Source organism: Pollicipes pollicipes, unplaced genomic scaffold (assembly GCF_011947565.3).
Source record: "Pollicipes pollicipes isolate AB1234 unplaced genomic scaffold, Ppol_2.1 Scaffold_4881;HRSCAF=5763_pilon_pilon_pilon, whole genome shotgun sequence".
NCBI lineage: Eukaryota > Metazoa > Arthropoda > Thecostraca > Pollicipedomorpha > Pollicipedidae > Pollicipes > Pollicipes pollicipes.
Window position 1 is genome coordinate 52812865 of NW_023596576.1, and position 15706 is coordinate 52828570.

General features: G+C 50.9%; 1 protein-coding gene across 1 annotated transcript in view; it reads left to right on the top strand.

Moving 5' to 3' along the window:
• The window catches only part of LOC119100587 (arrestin, lateral eye), a 29639-nt gene extending 14728 nt beyond the window's left edge, over window positions 1-14911 (top strand). The window contains exons 2-5 of the mRNA XM_037223668.1: window positions 4441-4503; window positions 9688-9841; window positions 11910-12154; window positions 14345-14911. Of these exons, the coding sequence (XP_037079563.1) occupies window positions 4444-4503; window positions 9688-9841; window positions 11910-12154; window positions 14345-14911 (1026 nt within the window). The 5' untranslated portion in view covers window positions 4441-4443. The remainder of the gene's footprint in view (window positions 1-4440; window positions 4504-9687; window positions 9842-11909; window positions 12155-14344) is intronic.
• Window positions 14912-15706: the final 795 nt, after the last annotated feature.

Here is a 15706-nt window from a genome sequence, read left to right on the forward strand (position 1 = left end):
CTGCTCCCTTCTGCGCGTGTATAGCGGGGTCCGTCCGGGGTAGCTCTAACGGCCGATCAGCGGTCTGAGGCGGAGAGCAGCCGGCTGGCCGTCGTCCAGTGACGGTGCGCGTCCTTACCACCTGATTGGATTGGATTCGGCGGTGGTGAGGATGAATGACGCCGCGGTCCAGCCGAGCGTGAAAGGTACAGGTTTGGTGACGACTCTCATCTCGATCTGCATCTGTCTGACCTTCACGGTCCAACGGACGGGTTCAGCAAGGGCGCGCAGACATCCTGTGCGGGGAGCCGACCAGCCCGAACAAACCGCCCCGTCTTGGATGCGGTTTGGAGGTGGGGTGCGGTGGGCCCTTTTGCTCAATTTGGGATGCCCACGTGCTCGCTGGCAGAGTTTTGGGCAATCGAAATATTAAAGAAAACGGACCAGAACGGAAATGCTGAACATCCGCAAGGGCGTCTTTATCAGCATTCAAACGTTCCAATCCGTTGTTGCTTAACGCTATGTCTTCCCCTAGTTACTGCACATGTTGCGCGTTTTGTTACCAGTCTAACCAAATACGTGATGATTTCGTCATTTGCTACACTTTTACTGAAGCAATACTTATGACTCCTGGTAACGCGCATCCACTGATGAATTGCCGCGTGATCACGTACAATGCGTTCTGACCTTTCACATCTACGTTTGAGGCCAGGCCAGGTCATTGAACCGCGTGGATGCCATGACACATGCGAAACACGTCTATGAGAGGCGCGCTGACGCATCATTGGCCGGTGGCGACGTCGACGCTACTGGTCACGTGCCGCTGACTGACATGCGTTGACCCAGAACGAGGGGATTGCACTTACACTTGCAGGTAGAGCTGTGAAGTACAAATAAATGGCGAACGAACGCCAAGCGAACGCTCTTTTCCATCCCCATTTAGTCCGCGCAAAACCAGGGCGGGTCAAGAATCTGAGGCGAAGGCAGGGAAATGCCACGCCGATATGGAACAGGGCGCGCCCGTGTAAATGTCAGCAGGCGACAGGTGCTGGGAGGCGAGCACAGCTGCCGCTGCAGCTGAGGAAGCCTTCAGCGGCCGAGAGACCGTACACAGCTCGCCAATCCGAAGCGATGTATGCGCTGGCGAGGCAAAGTAGATGCGTGACGGCCTTGTTATTGCTTCAAAGCAGCTGCTTGGGAACAACACAAAAATAAAAAAAGCTGCGTTTGCAGTGGCATGATTGTTTGTTCGTCATCTGAGTGATTCCAACTGAAATGTTTCCTCTTAGACAAGCACAGGGCACCGACAATGGGATGCAATGAAACCCCCGGCCTGGTGACGTCACGCCCCCATCACGACAAGGGAAGTGATAAACATCCTTATTTTACTCGGTTGCTGTGAACACAAAACACCGCCATGCACAGGTATGTCATCGCTCTATCTGCAGCTTTTTAATTCCAAGATTGTTTTGTGTCAATTGCGACGTGTTACTAGGACGAACCAGGCGCTCCTCGCTTTCCCCAAGACACTTTTCTTGTAATGCCACTGAGGAGCTCGTGGAGACCCTCAAATGAGTTTCAATAAGCTGATAATTAACTGACGCGGGAAACTAAGAATGCCTACGTGGAAAACCTAGCGGTCGCCAGAACCAATGCCTTTCAGACCTGGTGTACGACGAGGCGAGCTGGGTCGAGCTGGGGCGTGCTGGGTCTGACTAGCAGGAAGGGAGGAGTCTGCTTTGCTGGCCACAAAACGGGCGAGAGAAGCCTACGTCACACTTGAATGCAGGAAGCGTCACACTCTCTCCGCGTTGCACCGGCGGGTGACGATAAACAGCTGCCGGGCATATGGTGCGGAAACCTAGAGAGGTACAGGAGATGTGCAATGCACGATAGCGGTGAGAGGGCCTCCTAGAGAGAAAAGCGGAACCTGTTGTTAGGATTTGTGGTTGTGAAAGTGCCACCTGTTGACGTTAAGGACGGGCGCTCCGTATCTCCACTGACTATGGACTCGTAAGTCGCGCCACAAACGGGTGCTTGGCATGCGCGCAGTTCTGAAGAAGATTCATCACGACAGTTATCTGGATCAGTTGGCATCCTTTCGGAGCATGGAGACAGCTGGAAGTGGGTGAGATGGGAATCGATACGTCATTTTCTACAGGACGCTGTTTTTTTCGGTGAACATGTCTTTGCACATGACCACAGCAGGACGGCGGTGTCCCCCCTGTATGTGTAGAATACTTTCTCCCTCTGCAACAAACATATTCAGTCAGTTAACTGAGCCGCTCATTTCAAAAGTTGCTCGCATTCCAGCTTATCTACATAAAACCGACATACTTGTAATGCCCAGAGGCATTGAACGATGCACTTTACTGCCTGTTGCTGTTACTTTAACTTGAGATTATTAGCTGAAAAGCGGTAGTAGCACGAACTGAAAACGCAAGAAAAGCTGCAGCGGCCAACCTGCTCAAACCAGCAAGTTTCACTGAAAAGATGGTAACGTTGAGCCCATTTTCGAAAAAGACGGCGTGACTGCCACTCACGCCAGCCATGCCATCCATATGTGCTACAACGAAATTTATCCGACAATCAGCATGCCAAAATTTGCATTGCTGCCACAAAAAAGAGCCCAGATATAACGAAGTAGACCACAAGCCTAGTGAGTCTTAGCATCAAGTCCGAATCCGGGCCTGAGTGCAAGTCCGAGTCTGAGTCCGAGTCCGAGTCCGAGTCCGAGTCCGAGTCCGAGTCCGGATCGGAATTCGAGTCCGAGTCAAGTCCGAGCGAGTGATGGCGCCAACTTTTGAAAACTGCAGCCCAGGAGGAACCGCAGCTAGGGCAGTCACGCTGTTGGCGGCCAATGTCAGCGCCACCACTGAACGTAACACCAGTAAGTTGTCAGCCATAGCATTGTGGTCATAAAAAGCCTTATTGTAATATTTTGAAGACATTTCGATCAAAATCGTTTGGTCAGACTCCCGCGGTGTTCGGACATTGCTGCCTGCGCACTGATTTCTCATGGAGAAAATACAATTATCAAATTGTGGTGCGCCAGATGCGCCAGTAATGGATCGAGCAGAAGCCTCTATCACCTTTTTTCGAAGACCAAAAGTGGCATAACAAACTATGGGATGTGGCCAGAACCGAAAAACTTTTCGTTGGCGCATAGCTCACGTCATTGTGGCAACGATGGACCCAAAAATATTTGTCTTTGCAACATTTTCGCCGATTATCAAAACCGTAAGTTACTACTGACCACAAAGCAATGTATTGAACCCACGATGCATGCCTTCTTGACTTGTCACTTAGAAGGCATGTGTCATTGTTGGGCAGTTCTGCTAAAAAAAATAGCACTGAAGCAAGTGGATGGTCGCTGATAAGTTCAGGCGAGGTAGACCGTTGTATCGCCGTCTGCTGCGACCTTCATACATAGGGATACCATGCTTCTGGAATTAGTGATGAACTGGTGCGCCAAGAGGGACGGGATGAATGTTTTGCCACAGGGTATGCTGGACGGCAGAAGCCACGATGTCTTGCCTCAGCTTCTGTGTATGCCGAGCTGTGTGGTCCTGTTGAGTTTGAGCGCTTCAGCCAGGCAGTCACAAAGTATCGGGGATGCCATGTCTCCTGATTTCTCTCACTGGCCCGTGCCGACAATATCTGAGATGGATGAGTGACGGTCTTGAGCCGGTATCGCTTAGCTGCCACCGGTTCTTGGTGCGTTCGGTGCGGTCTAACATTTCCTGGCAGTTGTCGGTAAAGTCTGGGTGACGACAGTGGTGCTCTGTTCTACCGCGTTGATGCAGTCCCGTCCTTCTGTAGAGCACTAGCACAGGCTGGCATATATAATTAATGCATGCTTGATGACGAACAGACGGAATTATGTTTTAAAATATAGACTATGCATTTTCATCATCAAGAGTATATTGAGCTATCTACCCAGCTATCTTATGTCAATCTGTTGCATACGTATACCTACCGCTAGGGCAGGCTAAGCAAGAGTGCTCAAGTGTCAAAGCAGCTTCCGTATTTTCACCTTAAAGAAAATGCTTTCATCTGACCCTTACACCTGGCATGATACTGATCTGAACATGAACCGATATGACACAACAGAAGACAAGGGCGATAGGCAGAGGTACATGCCGAACTTCACCGTGCCCCCACCCCCAGCCAATTGGTTTCCAAATAATCGAGCATGCTTGGGTGAAAAATGAGAATTGTGTGAAATTCAAGACGACATAGATTGATCATTAAAGTGTTACTTGGCAGGGTTACATCACCATTCTTGACAAGGATGCAATGCCTGCGACATGTTTCGCTTTTCGAAAGTGATAGTTGATGTCCACTTACTGAGTTCTGAACCAGTGTGTTTCACACACGCACGAATGTAATGGCGTGACGAAAATGCTTGTCGACTTTCAGGTGATGGGGCTGACGTTCTCCAACGTCATCATCTTGCAGACGATGCAGCTGCATCCGATGAAGGAGTCCGGGCCGGACTCCGCTCCCAGATCAGCGTTGCAGGTCTGCATGATATCTCTGTCATTCTCCGTTGTCGTCATCTGTTCAAAATGCTAATGTGTGCAGAGCTGCACTGAGCACGGCTGAATGTGTAGCCATGTTTTCCACGTGGCTTTGTGCCTATTTTTGGACACCCAGACACACTCGGGTGCACGCCTTTTTTGGAAACGGCTGTGACTTATCTTCAAGGCAGCTAGCTGACGTAAGCAAAATATGCCAGCCACAAAAATAGTTGGTGCATGCATCTTTCCAGCCGGCGATTGTGGTGTTGCTGGCGTCTTGTTCTATGACGGGTTATACCATCTCACGGAGCCCACCCTAAAAAAAGACTGGTGTATGATATCTTCCATCGGACGTTGCGCGTCATGCTGCACTTATCTGTGCAGTTGGTGCATGATATGCACTCCTGCTTCAGTTTCTGACCGCTCTCAGAAATATGTATCATATTTTGTTGGAAATCAAGGCATTTTGGGATGTCGTTTGCAATTAAAGGTACAAACGTCTCGTCTGTGATGAAGTGTATGTGCAGGTTCGTTTCCATGTCTAGCGTATGTGTCTGTGAAACACGTGGGACGTTATCGGTGTTTTAAGACCAGGATCCACTACGACACCGTGGTCGCAGCATCATCCGCCCAGTAGGGGTTTTCTTGACAAGGTTGGGATAATATAAGACAAATAGTATAAAAACCAGCAGCAAGTCCTGGTTAGGTTTTGTTTTGTGTCCGGGACTGACTCCCAGCCTCCGGTGGAGCGCCAAGCCCTAATTTGTTTTAAACTGACTTAACTGCATACTCCCCTTTTATGTCCTGATTTTATTGGAAAGATTGTTGTTTCACACCAGAGTATGGTATGCTATTCTGAGCTTAGGGAGCCGATCCTTGTGTGTGTGTGTGTGTGTGTGTGTGTGTGTGTGTGTGTGTGTGTGTGTGTGTGTGTGTGTGTGTGTGTGTGTGTGTGTGTGTGTGTGTGTGTGTGTGTGTGTGTGTGTGTGTGTGTGTGTGTGTGTGTGTGTGGTGTGTGTGTGTGTGGTGTGTGTGTGTGTGTGTGTGTGTGTGTGTGGTGTGTGTGTGTGTGTGTGTGTGTGTGTGTGTGTGTGTGTGTGGTGTGTGGGTGTGTGTGTGCGTGTGTGTGTGTGTGTTGTGTGGTGTGGTGTGTGTGTGTGTGGTGTGTGTGTGTGTGTGTGTGTGTGTGTGTGTGTGTATGTGTGTGTGTGTGAGGTGTGTGTGCGTGTGTGTGTGTGTGTGTGTGTGTGTGTGTGTGTGTGTGTGTGTGGTGTGTGTGTGTGTATGTGTGTGTGTATGTGTGTGCGTGCTTGCGTGCGTAATATTTCTGGTTGTTAATTGGGCACACAAATATGCCAAACCATTGTGCGGTAACTTGTAAACAAGGCGTTACTATGCCATTCATAATGAACTGATGGGCTAACATCCGATCCAGCTGATTCTGCAAAGCAGTGCCCGTGGGCAAAACCTTTTACTGCTAATGAATCACGGCAAGCAGTCCATATGATGCAGTTTTGTACGTGGTTTGCACTGACGTTTTATCGATCTTGCGCAGTCAGGCTCACCCGACGGCTACACTATCAATCAATGCATACTCAGATCATATGAAAATCCCACGACTTTGTATGGATACGATCATCTCGAGGCCTGCCTTATTTAGATGCACTCATTGCTTGCTGGTACTTCATTTTGAACAAACTTACCGGCGGCTTAGTCACTAGCCGGTCCCGCTCCGGGTCAGGCCACTTCTACCTTCCTCACCAGCTCCCGCCGCTCGTTCCCTTCTGAAGTCGTTCGGCGATAATAGTCCGAACGCGCTGGTTTTCGAACTTGCCTCCCCCTGAAATGATCGGAGCGCGTTGGAAATGGAAATCACCACACCTTGAAACACTGTAAAGCGGTGGCTGACGCCGCTTGCGTTAAAAAACTTCGGTGTGCTGCAGAAGTTTTCTTGTCTTGACGAAGTCGATTATCGGCTTATGGATTTTCAGCCATAACAATAAACGTCACGGAAGTTTTACGGTCGCATACCTCTCCTTCGGTCTCTTTGCGGAAGATCCTGCATGCTTGCACTTTTGGCGGCAGCTGGACATCACTGAAGCTGGTTATCTTGCCGTCTGCACACTAAACTCTCGACAGCTTCCGGCCCGCCTGAGTGCATGCGGACATCATCCCCTCCTTCCGCTGTGTCGGGGTCTAGTTCTATTATCAGTTGGGGGAGGAGCAGCTCTAGCCCCCAAGTTATGTGAGGAAAGTGGGCCAAATCCCGAGAGAAGCTCGTTTGTTGGCGCCTTTTGGGCTAGTGTTGCGTTATTTTTCACTGCTCAGTCCTCCAAGTCATTTTGCGAAACTGCGCTGCTGCTACAGTATATAGCAAAGACATTGACTCACAGGCTGGATGCAAAGACAGGCTGACGCGGCGTTTTCTCACGTTAAGGTTTCCTGAGCGCCATCACTCCTGACAGAGATTCCAGCGTGCCAGAGTAGCTCCGACCATTGAAATGAATCCGATTAAATCCGTGGCATGAACGGCGCGGCTTTCTGTAAATACGCTCCTCTGAGGACGCACTGGAGTGTGTATGCAGGCGGGCTTACACGTTACGTGTTTTCCAACGGGTGCATGACTCGAAGCAGCGGTGTGCCAGCTGGGCGATGTAGACACAGCTGGCAAGAGGCTGGTCGGAGCAACAACAACAACGCCCAAACACTCGTCCCTGCACGTCACAGATGGATGGGGCCGCTGCTGCACGACACCTCCACTGTCCCATATTGCATGCTTTCAGAATGGAGCACCGCAGATTTCCCAACCAACCGTCATTGCTGCCCGCGGCTAAGCCATTTTGTCTCCGTCTCCGATTGCCATCTGCCCTCCGCCCCCGCCCCCCTCCCTCCCTCCCCCTCCCTGGCGGCTATCACAGAACGTAAGCCACCCGCCGCCTCCTTAATCACGGCGACGTCTTCACTCAGAGTCTCCGGACAACCGTCGCGCAGAGCGTTACGACGGACGCGCCTCACGTCAGCCCATCCCTCACGCCGTCAGCCGCGCAGAGCGTTACGACGGACGCGCCTCACGTCAGCCCATCCCTCACGCCGTCAGCCGCGCAGCGATCGGGGCGACGGGCGGTCTGATGCAGGTCGGGCCGCCAGTCCGACGCACGCCGGTGACGGACGGGACGAGAGGCCGTCAGCGACGGCCGCAGAGGGACGCAGGGGCCCTCCAGGGCAGGCAGGCGGGGGCCGTCGCCAGGCCCCCGGCCGCTGCACGATCTCGCGGATGGCGAGAGGATGGCGATAACATTGCGCAGTGTGCTCACTGCTGAAACAGGGTGGGGTCTTCTCTGTCAGCTATGTGGCCAGGCCTCTTCAGGCTCACGCATGATGAGCTGTATGATAGAATGACAGTTTGATAATTTTATTACAGCCTGTGGCTACTTAGTTGTCGCACATACACCATCAATAAGTTAGCGCTCGTGTTTCAATTCACGTGTTGCCATATTTTCCAGGTGCATCATTTGATTGATTTTACCAGGCATTTTCGGAAGTGGCTTATGTCAAGTACACGTCATAGATAATGCTACAATCACGTAATACTCCGTTCAAACAATGCAAACATAACGTCACATCCTGCGCACAAGCACTTAGGCAGTGAGGTGATTATTGAGGTCGTTGCCATAAGAATAGCGGACGATTCACAACACGTTCATTTAATGTGTTTCAGCAAGTAAGTGCTTAAACTCGTCCTTCGTCAGGATTCCTTACAAGATAATGGATCATGGTGGCTAGCATTCAAGGACGCTATTCATGGTTCAGAAACGGAAGTATTGCCTATGATGTCCTTCAAAATGCATGTACCATACATCACCAGCATTTAATCGAAATGTCTGATATGAATGAGCATATTTTCCATTTATTTTTGGGGGGCATCATTCACCTGACCTTCTGTAAATATATGACCCTTGTCGCCTACTACTCCTAGAGTAGCCCTATAAGTGTTCCTTTTGAAGCCGCTGAAGGTATGTACCTTTTCTGATCCTGGCTGCTACCATTTAGTTACTACTCATTTCTACTGCTACTGCTAATGCCACTCACTATTGCACTCTGCTCCTCCGTTACTACTCCGTACTTCTCCGTGTGAAAATGCCATATCCGTGACTGATTATCTAGAGCCCGTGCCAATGTATTTCTTTCAATAATTTCCGTGGCTGATTCGTCTCCGCCTTCACTGTTCGCCACTGCAGACGCTGTTCAACTTTTCAACCAGAGCGACTTTCATTGCAACACGAGGAGTTGTAGCTAGCGGACTAAGGCTGGGAATCGATATAACATGGTTGGGACACACCGTCCAAGTCATATGTCTGTACTGTGGAACGAATGAAGTAGTTGTCAGTGAAACTGATGAACTCGGAATCAGCGCTGGACTCTTGGTCTTGGTCGAGGTCCGCAGCCATTCTGATTGCCCTCTTGCAATTGAATGGTTTGACTACTTGGATAAGGCCAGCCATGACCATTTCTGGGCCATGGGATGAGGGAGAGTTAATAACGGGGGGGGGGGGGCAGATCTACACTATCTGGGGTTCATTTGCCGAACATAAACCCCTCAACTCATGTGTGGGAGGGGACTCGGCGCTCGAACGGGACCCCCACTAGGGGGCACTTCAACTCACCCACAGCTGGAGCGTGTAGCCTCCCATGGATTGCTGGGTGTTGCAAGCTTTCAGGATAAAGCAAGAACGAACATAATAGGGCAAATGTGCCACTGATCAGCTGACGCTCGTATTCAGCTTTGGCTCTCTCCGTCTCGCAACTTTTCAACTTACCTCATAAGCTTCCACGTTTATAAGGCAAAGTTGAAGTAGCTTAGGTCAGCTTAGGTTACGGGCATTAGCGGCAGATTATCAGTTTGCTTATACCATGAATTGATAGGCTGCAGTTAATTCCCGTAAGCGCCGAACAAGTTTACGCACGCTCCCACCAGCAGCGGTGAGATGGTGCAGCTGTTGACCGCCCCCGCCGTTGGTTCCAGGCACCAGCGGCGGTGAGATGGTGCAGCTGTTGACCGCCCCGCCGTTGGTTCCAGGCACCAGCGGCGGTGAGATGGTGCCGCTGTTGACCGCCCCGCCGTTGGTTCCAGGCACCAGCGGCGATGAGATGGTGCCGCTGTTGACCGCCCCGCCGTTGGTTCCAGGAGACGATCGAGAGACACCTGTCCGCCTGCGGGGTGGCGCACGCGTTCCAGTTCCAGGTGTCGTCCTGCGCGCCGCCCTCCGTCTCGCTGTACCCGGCCAAGTCGTATACCGGCGCGCCGCTAGGCACCTCTTACGAGGTTCACTTTTTTGCAGGTCAGGCACTACAGCACACGTATTGTTAGAAAGCTCCCCAAATTAACAACGAATGAATGCTGGGAAGGGGGACCAAAACAATAACGCCGCCATTGGTTAGGCGATGTTGTGACCCCGTGGAAAATGTAACCATGCCTGAGCCTACCACCAGGGGCAGAAACTTTAAAAAAAGTTTGTGATTTACCGGTTATGACAGGAGACAAAAACGGACACTTTTATGAGCCAGTTGGTGACAAAATTACAAAAATGGAAACAAATCACTACATCTCAGACGATATTACAACAGACCAACCCAGCTAGACGAAACACAAGGCTTAATATTGGCCTTTACGCAATAACGCTAGCATCGTGAGCTTGTGGAAAGCTCATGTCGAAACGTTGACGTTTCGAGGTAGGATCAAGTATAGCCGCATGATGCTTCCAAACATAGTATCTCTAACCAGGATAGTTTTTAGCAGGTAACAGGAATATACTTCAAAACATACTACATCAGTGCTGGCGTCACAGGTCCGTGGTGACACAGTGTTTCCAATGCTCCTCAGATCAGGGCTTTTCATGTATTTTTTTCAGTCAAGACTCACTTCACATGCTAAGCAGTATGAAATACCAAATAACTAGGCTTATTACTAGTGGTAGGAAGCATGACGGCCACATCATTCTGTGTCGAATGTGATCATACTATGCGGCTGTTTTAAACCGTTGTGCCATTTGAGACAGATGGGCTCGAATTCTCGCCATGCCGTAATGAATTAGGTTCATTACAAAAATGCGGGCTGCCGTTAGTTGAGTTCATGTTGTGGAGGCTGACTGCCTTGAAAAAAAAACGTAGCCAATCATCAGTTTGTAAGGCGCTGGGCGGCTTTCTAAAGATCTGCCATGGGGGGGGGGGGGGGGGCAGCCCGGGTAAAAGTGTTAAAAACCTCTGCCGAACTAGGAGGCTTGTTGTTTGTGGATACCCGAGCTAGAGCCTCAGAGGTCAACGGAGGACGTTTGAGCGACATATGCTAAGGATTCATCTGAAGCTTTCTGCTGCTGAGAAGAACAGTGGCTTTGAGGTAAGATGCCAAGCATCGTTGGTGTAGGCTTCTCACACTGCCCGCCGCACCTCAGACTTAGCCGTCTAACCGGTAGACAGGCGTGGGATAAACGCTTTTGATTATCATCACATTGCAAATAGAGTTAAATAGAGGTAACTGAGATGCCCAATAATTTGTTTGCATCTGCTGATACCAAAATTGCATGGGCTTAGCACTAATTCATTGAGATCATGTTAGAAAGTGCGCGTTCCGCACCGGTAATGACTCTGCGAAGATAGTGAAAGTCGCCAATGCCTTCAGCTGATTGTACGGTGGTGTCACAAAACAAAAAGTGATGTTGTTTTCAGATGCGTGTAGAACTGCGTTGTCGGTAAATAGAGGGGTAAAGGGGTGCAGTTTTTCAAAATATACAGTGATGAGAGAGGGGAGTGCAGAGAGAAAAAAAATGGTTGAGACTGCCTCCGAAATACATTTAAAACAGGCTTGTCCCCAGATTTGACCCAATTGCTTTTCAGAGTTCAAAGCACGGGTGTAGCTCCTCAGAATAAGCCTGGGGGCTGAACCTTAAAAAATTACGATTAATGAAAAATGATGGACAAAAAAAGGCACTAAAAGGAGGAAGCTATATCCCTATTTTGGAGGCACAATGCCCCCCCGCCCCTCCCAACTGAATAGGAAACCAGGCGCTTCTGGGGTGTTTATGTTAAGTATGCCTTTATATGGTAATTTTGTCACTTATGTCTCAGCCATCATTCAGTGTATGATGATCAACAAATGATACTTCAGTGCATATGAACTCTCGTAACGAAAATGTTTAATAGTTATGCCGCAATGCATTTCATTTGCCTTTGTTTTTGTGATGTATTTCATCTGAAGCTATAGACGGCGAAAGACCATTATTTTAGGCCATGTTCCGTCGATGACAGAAACGACACTTTTTACCCTTGCTATTACTATGCGTCTTTAAAAAGTTGCGCCAGTCCCAGCCTACCTTCCCCGACAGGTAGCTGTAACGCCACGTGCCGTCACAGGGAAAACGCCGTCAGAGAAGCCGCTGCGACGCGCTTCGGTGCGCATGACGGTGCGCCTGTGCCAGAAGCCGCCGCCTGCTTCCGGGCTGACGCCGCGGAACTCAGTCTTCAAGCAATTTCTGCTGAGCGGCGGTAAGGTGCACCTGGAAGTATCGCTGCAGCGCGAGGTGTTCACCCAGACCGACAGCGTCTGCTTCCGCGTGGTGGTCAACAACGGCTGCAAGAGGACCGTACGCAAGATCAAGGTGGGTGGACCGCACTGGAGCTTCGGGATTCGGAGAAATTGTGATGCTGATGCGGGGACGCAGCTGTAGTTGAAGGGTAGGGAGTGCGCGGGGTAAATGTGCTGACGGTGACGGTGTTTGATATCACTGTATGCTCTGATCGGTGACTGCGCAGCCAAATGTGAGTTTAGGCTGCATGAGCCATCGCGACTGCGTTCCGGGAAATCAGCAGAAGTGCTCTGGAACCGCAGCCATCTATACTGACGTGGAGAACAAGCGCGTCACTGTAATATAAGCATAAATAACATTCGTTATAAAGAAGCTCTACTCAGTGTTCTAATGACGGGTAATAGCTTCTGTTGCGTGGTATAAAATATACCGTTAATAATCAGGAATTATCACTTGATTAAGTGGAGGGCTTGTTGGCTCTTGTATTTCACTACCCTCCCTCTTAAATATCACTATCCATGAACTGGAGGGCTTGTTGGCTCTTACCTACAAAGCTCAAAGAGTAAGAACCAATGTAATCAAAACTGGCAGAAAGACAAAGCGAAGCTAATGAGCAGCAACCTGTCCCTAAATGGTATTTCGAGTTTGGCACGGCGTGGCGCAATATCACGCACGCCCAGTCACACATCTGGGCCTTGGTTTGACCCTACGTGAGGTGACCCGCGCAGCCAAATCTTATGTGCTATGCATGTCAGTCACCCACATGTTTGTTCTGACCTTGACAACACACGGGGATTTGTTGGGGGCTGCAGTTCGTTTTCGGATCGTTGGGGCTGCAGTTTGTTCTCGGATGGTTACCGGATCTGCTCTCGAATCGCTCCGTGAAGTAGAGCAGCCTCTGTTGCCGGGCCGCGCAATGGCTTTGATTATCGTCGACCACTTTTCATATTCTATCTTGCCGCATGCAGTCGGGTGAAAAACACCATTACACTCGTCCAGACTCGTGACGCGTGTCAGTTGTTGTTGCGTCCAGACTTGTGGCGCGTGTCAGTTGTTGCGTCGAGACTCGTGGTGCGTGTCAGTTGTCGTTGCGTCCAGACTCGTGGAGCGTGTCGGTTGTTGTGCGATGGACGGCCGAGTCGGCACGATGCCGTCACTCAACGGATGTCAGGAATTAAAATCATTTATCATAGGTGTAGGAGTATCCCAGAAAGTGTTTGTGTGTGTGTGTGTGTGTATGTGTGTGTGTGTGTGTGTGTGTGTGTGTGTGTGTGTATGTGTGTGTGTGTGTGTGTGTGTGTGTGTGTGTGTGTGTGTGTGTGTGTGTGTGTGTGTGTGTGTGTGTGTGTGTGTGTGTGTGTGTGTGTGTGTGTGTGTGTGTGTGTGTGTGTGTGTGTGTGTGTGTGTGTGTTTGTGTGTGTGTGTGTGTGTGTGTGTGTGTGTGTGTGTGTGTGTGTGTGTGTGTGTGTGTGTGTGTGTGTGTGTGTGTGTGTGTGTGTGTGTGTGGTGTGTGTGTGTGTGTGTGTGTGTGTGTGTGTGTGTGTGTGTGTGTGGTGTGTGTGTGTGGTGTGTGTGTGTGTGTGTGTGTGTGTGTGTGTGTGTGTGTGTGTGTGTGTGTGTGTGTGTGTGTGTGTGTGTGGTGTGTGTGTGTGTGTGTGTGTGTGTGTGTGTGTGTGTGTGTGTGTGTGTGTGTGTGTGTGTGTGTGTGTGTGTGTGTGTGTGGTGTGTGTGTGTGTGTGTGTGTGTGTGTGTGTGTGTGTGTGTGTGAGGCATGGGGCAGTGCGAGTTTTGAAGATGATTTTTTGTCATGTATTGACATATTCATCATTAACATTATCATCATCAGATTATTACAAACACTGTCAAAAGTCGGCGATGTGATCTCCTGTGCCCACCCCTGTCCGCTATGTTTACGCCCATGCCCTTGCTGACTTGCTACCGAGGCTAAACTAGTGACTTTCCGTGACTTGTTAGAGTCTAGCAAACGTGGGCTGTTAACCTAAGAAGCCTTTTGGTGGCGTCCCTCAGGCGAGGACACCGAAGGGTCTGGTCCACCCAGAAGCCACCAGATTGCCAAATTGTCCCCTTCTCGTGATATTTAGCTCGTTTCTTCTCATGACCCACCATATAATTTATGTTAAATGTTACCGGGGTTAGGCAGGGGAGAGCAGCTGCCCTGCGCCCTCATCCCTGCGTTCCTGTCGTCCATACGGTTCAGGCACACCGTGCAAGCTTTGTTGACCTAGCGCGACCCTGCCCCAGGCCGAGGTGGTGCAGGCGGTGGACGTGGCTATGTTTAAGTCTGGCAAGTTTAAGTCGGTGGTGGCCTTGGTGGAGACGCAGGATGGTTGCCCGATTGTCACCGACGCCGCGTACGTCAAGGACTTTTCACTGCAGCCGCGCGTCGGCTCCTTCAAGAACTGGATCGCGCTAGAGGACAGCCCTGAGAAGGGCGGCCGCCTTTCGCCCTCCGTCGTCGACAGCGACGTCGACTGGAACAGCTTTGCCGTGCATGTCTCCTATTACGTGAAGGTGAAGCTGCTGCTCTCCGGCGTCGGCGGCGCCGTGAGCGTGCGCGTGCCCTTCATCAGCGTCAATGAGGCGCACATGCAGGCGGCGCCGGCGCCGGCGGCCGGCGCTGATGGCGCGCGCTCCCCCGGCTGCGCCGACGGCGTCGACGCCGACCGCGCGTGCGACGTGTCGGCGGACGTGCACGCGCCGCGAACGGAGGCGGCGCCGTCAACCGCCCCGAGCCAGAACAACAACTTTAAACTGGACGAGAGTGGCAAGGTGTCGCGTGTGCATGGCTCAAAGAGCAGCGATGTGTAGCGGACGCCGGCTGGTGGTGCCCTCTGGCGGCGAGGCCGGGTGCCGAGTGACGCTCGACGTGCGGAATGTTCTGCAGTGACGTGTTTGATGGGGTGTGCAGCGCGAGTTGACGAGGAGTTTGTGTGCTGCCAGCGGACGCTGTTCTGGTTCGGCGCTGATGTGGCATATCATCGTTGCTGGGGCCGGATTTGGTCGCTCGTCCGTTCGGTTTTCGGAGGAATTGGGAAAGCGGCGAGATACCATCTGATTGTGCGTGATGTCGGTCGCGCGGGGCAATGTGGTGGAGCGCTGTACCAGGCGAGGTCGTCTCAGCTGCGGACGTCTCATTCGGGTGTTGTAAAGATATTTCCCCAGCAGGCGTCGCCTTCGTGATAATCCCACGTGGCGTCGGAGAAGACATCGGAGATTTTAGCGCGTGTCGGTCTCCAGAAATAAGTCGCCGTCAGCCAAATAATCAGCCCGACCTGTTTGGGTAAAACGAATGTAATATGTACCTACTCTGCATCGGGATCTGTTTCCATGAAAGGCGCTGACACAGAGCCGCTGATGGCTTTGCACAAATCCCTCGAACCAAGCTGGATGTGCTGCGAGATATTCAGTGTTTGCCTTACCTATTGCGTGTCATTCATGTCGGTGGTGTGTTGAGTTACACGCGCTCGGGTGGGGAGGGTCAAATTGACCCGCCCGAAGGTTTTTTCCAAATGGTTTCCGAACGGCACGGCGTAGCCGCTCCAAATTTTTTGTATCTGTATACAGTTGAATATTGGATGTTCTGGTGGAAAAATTAGATGTACC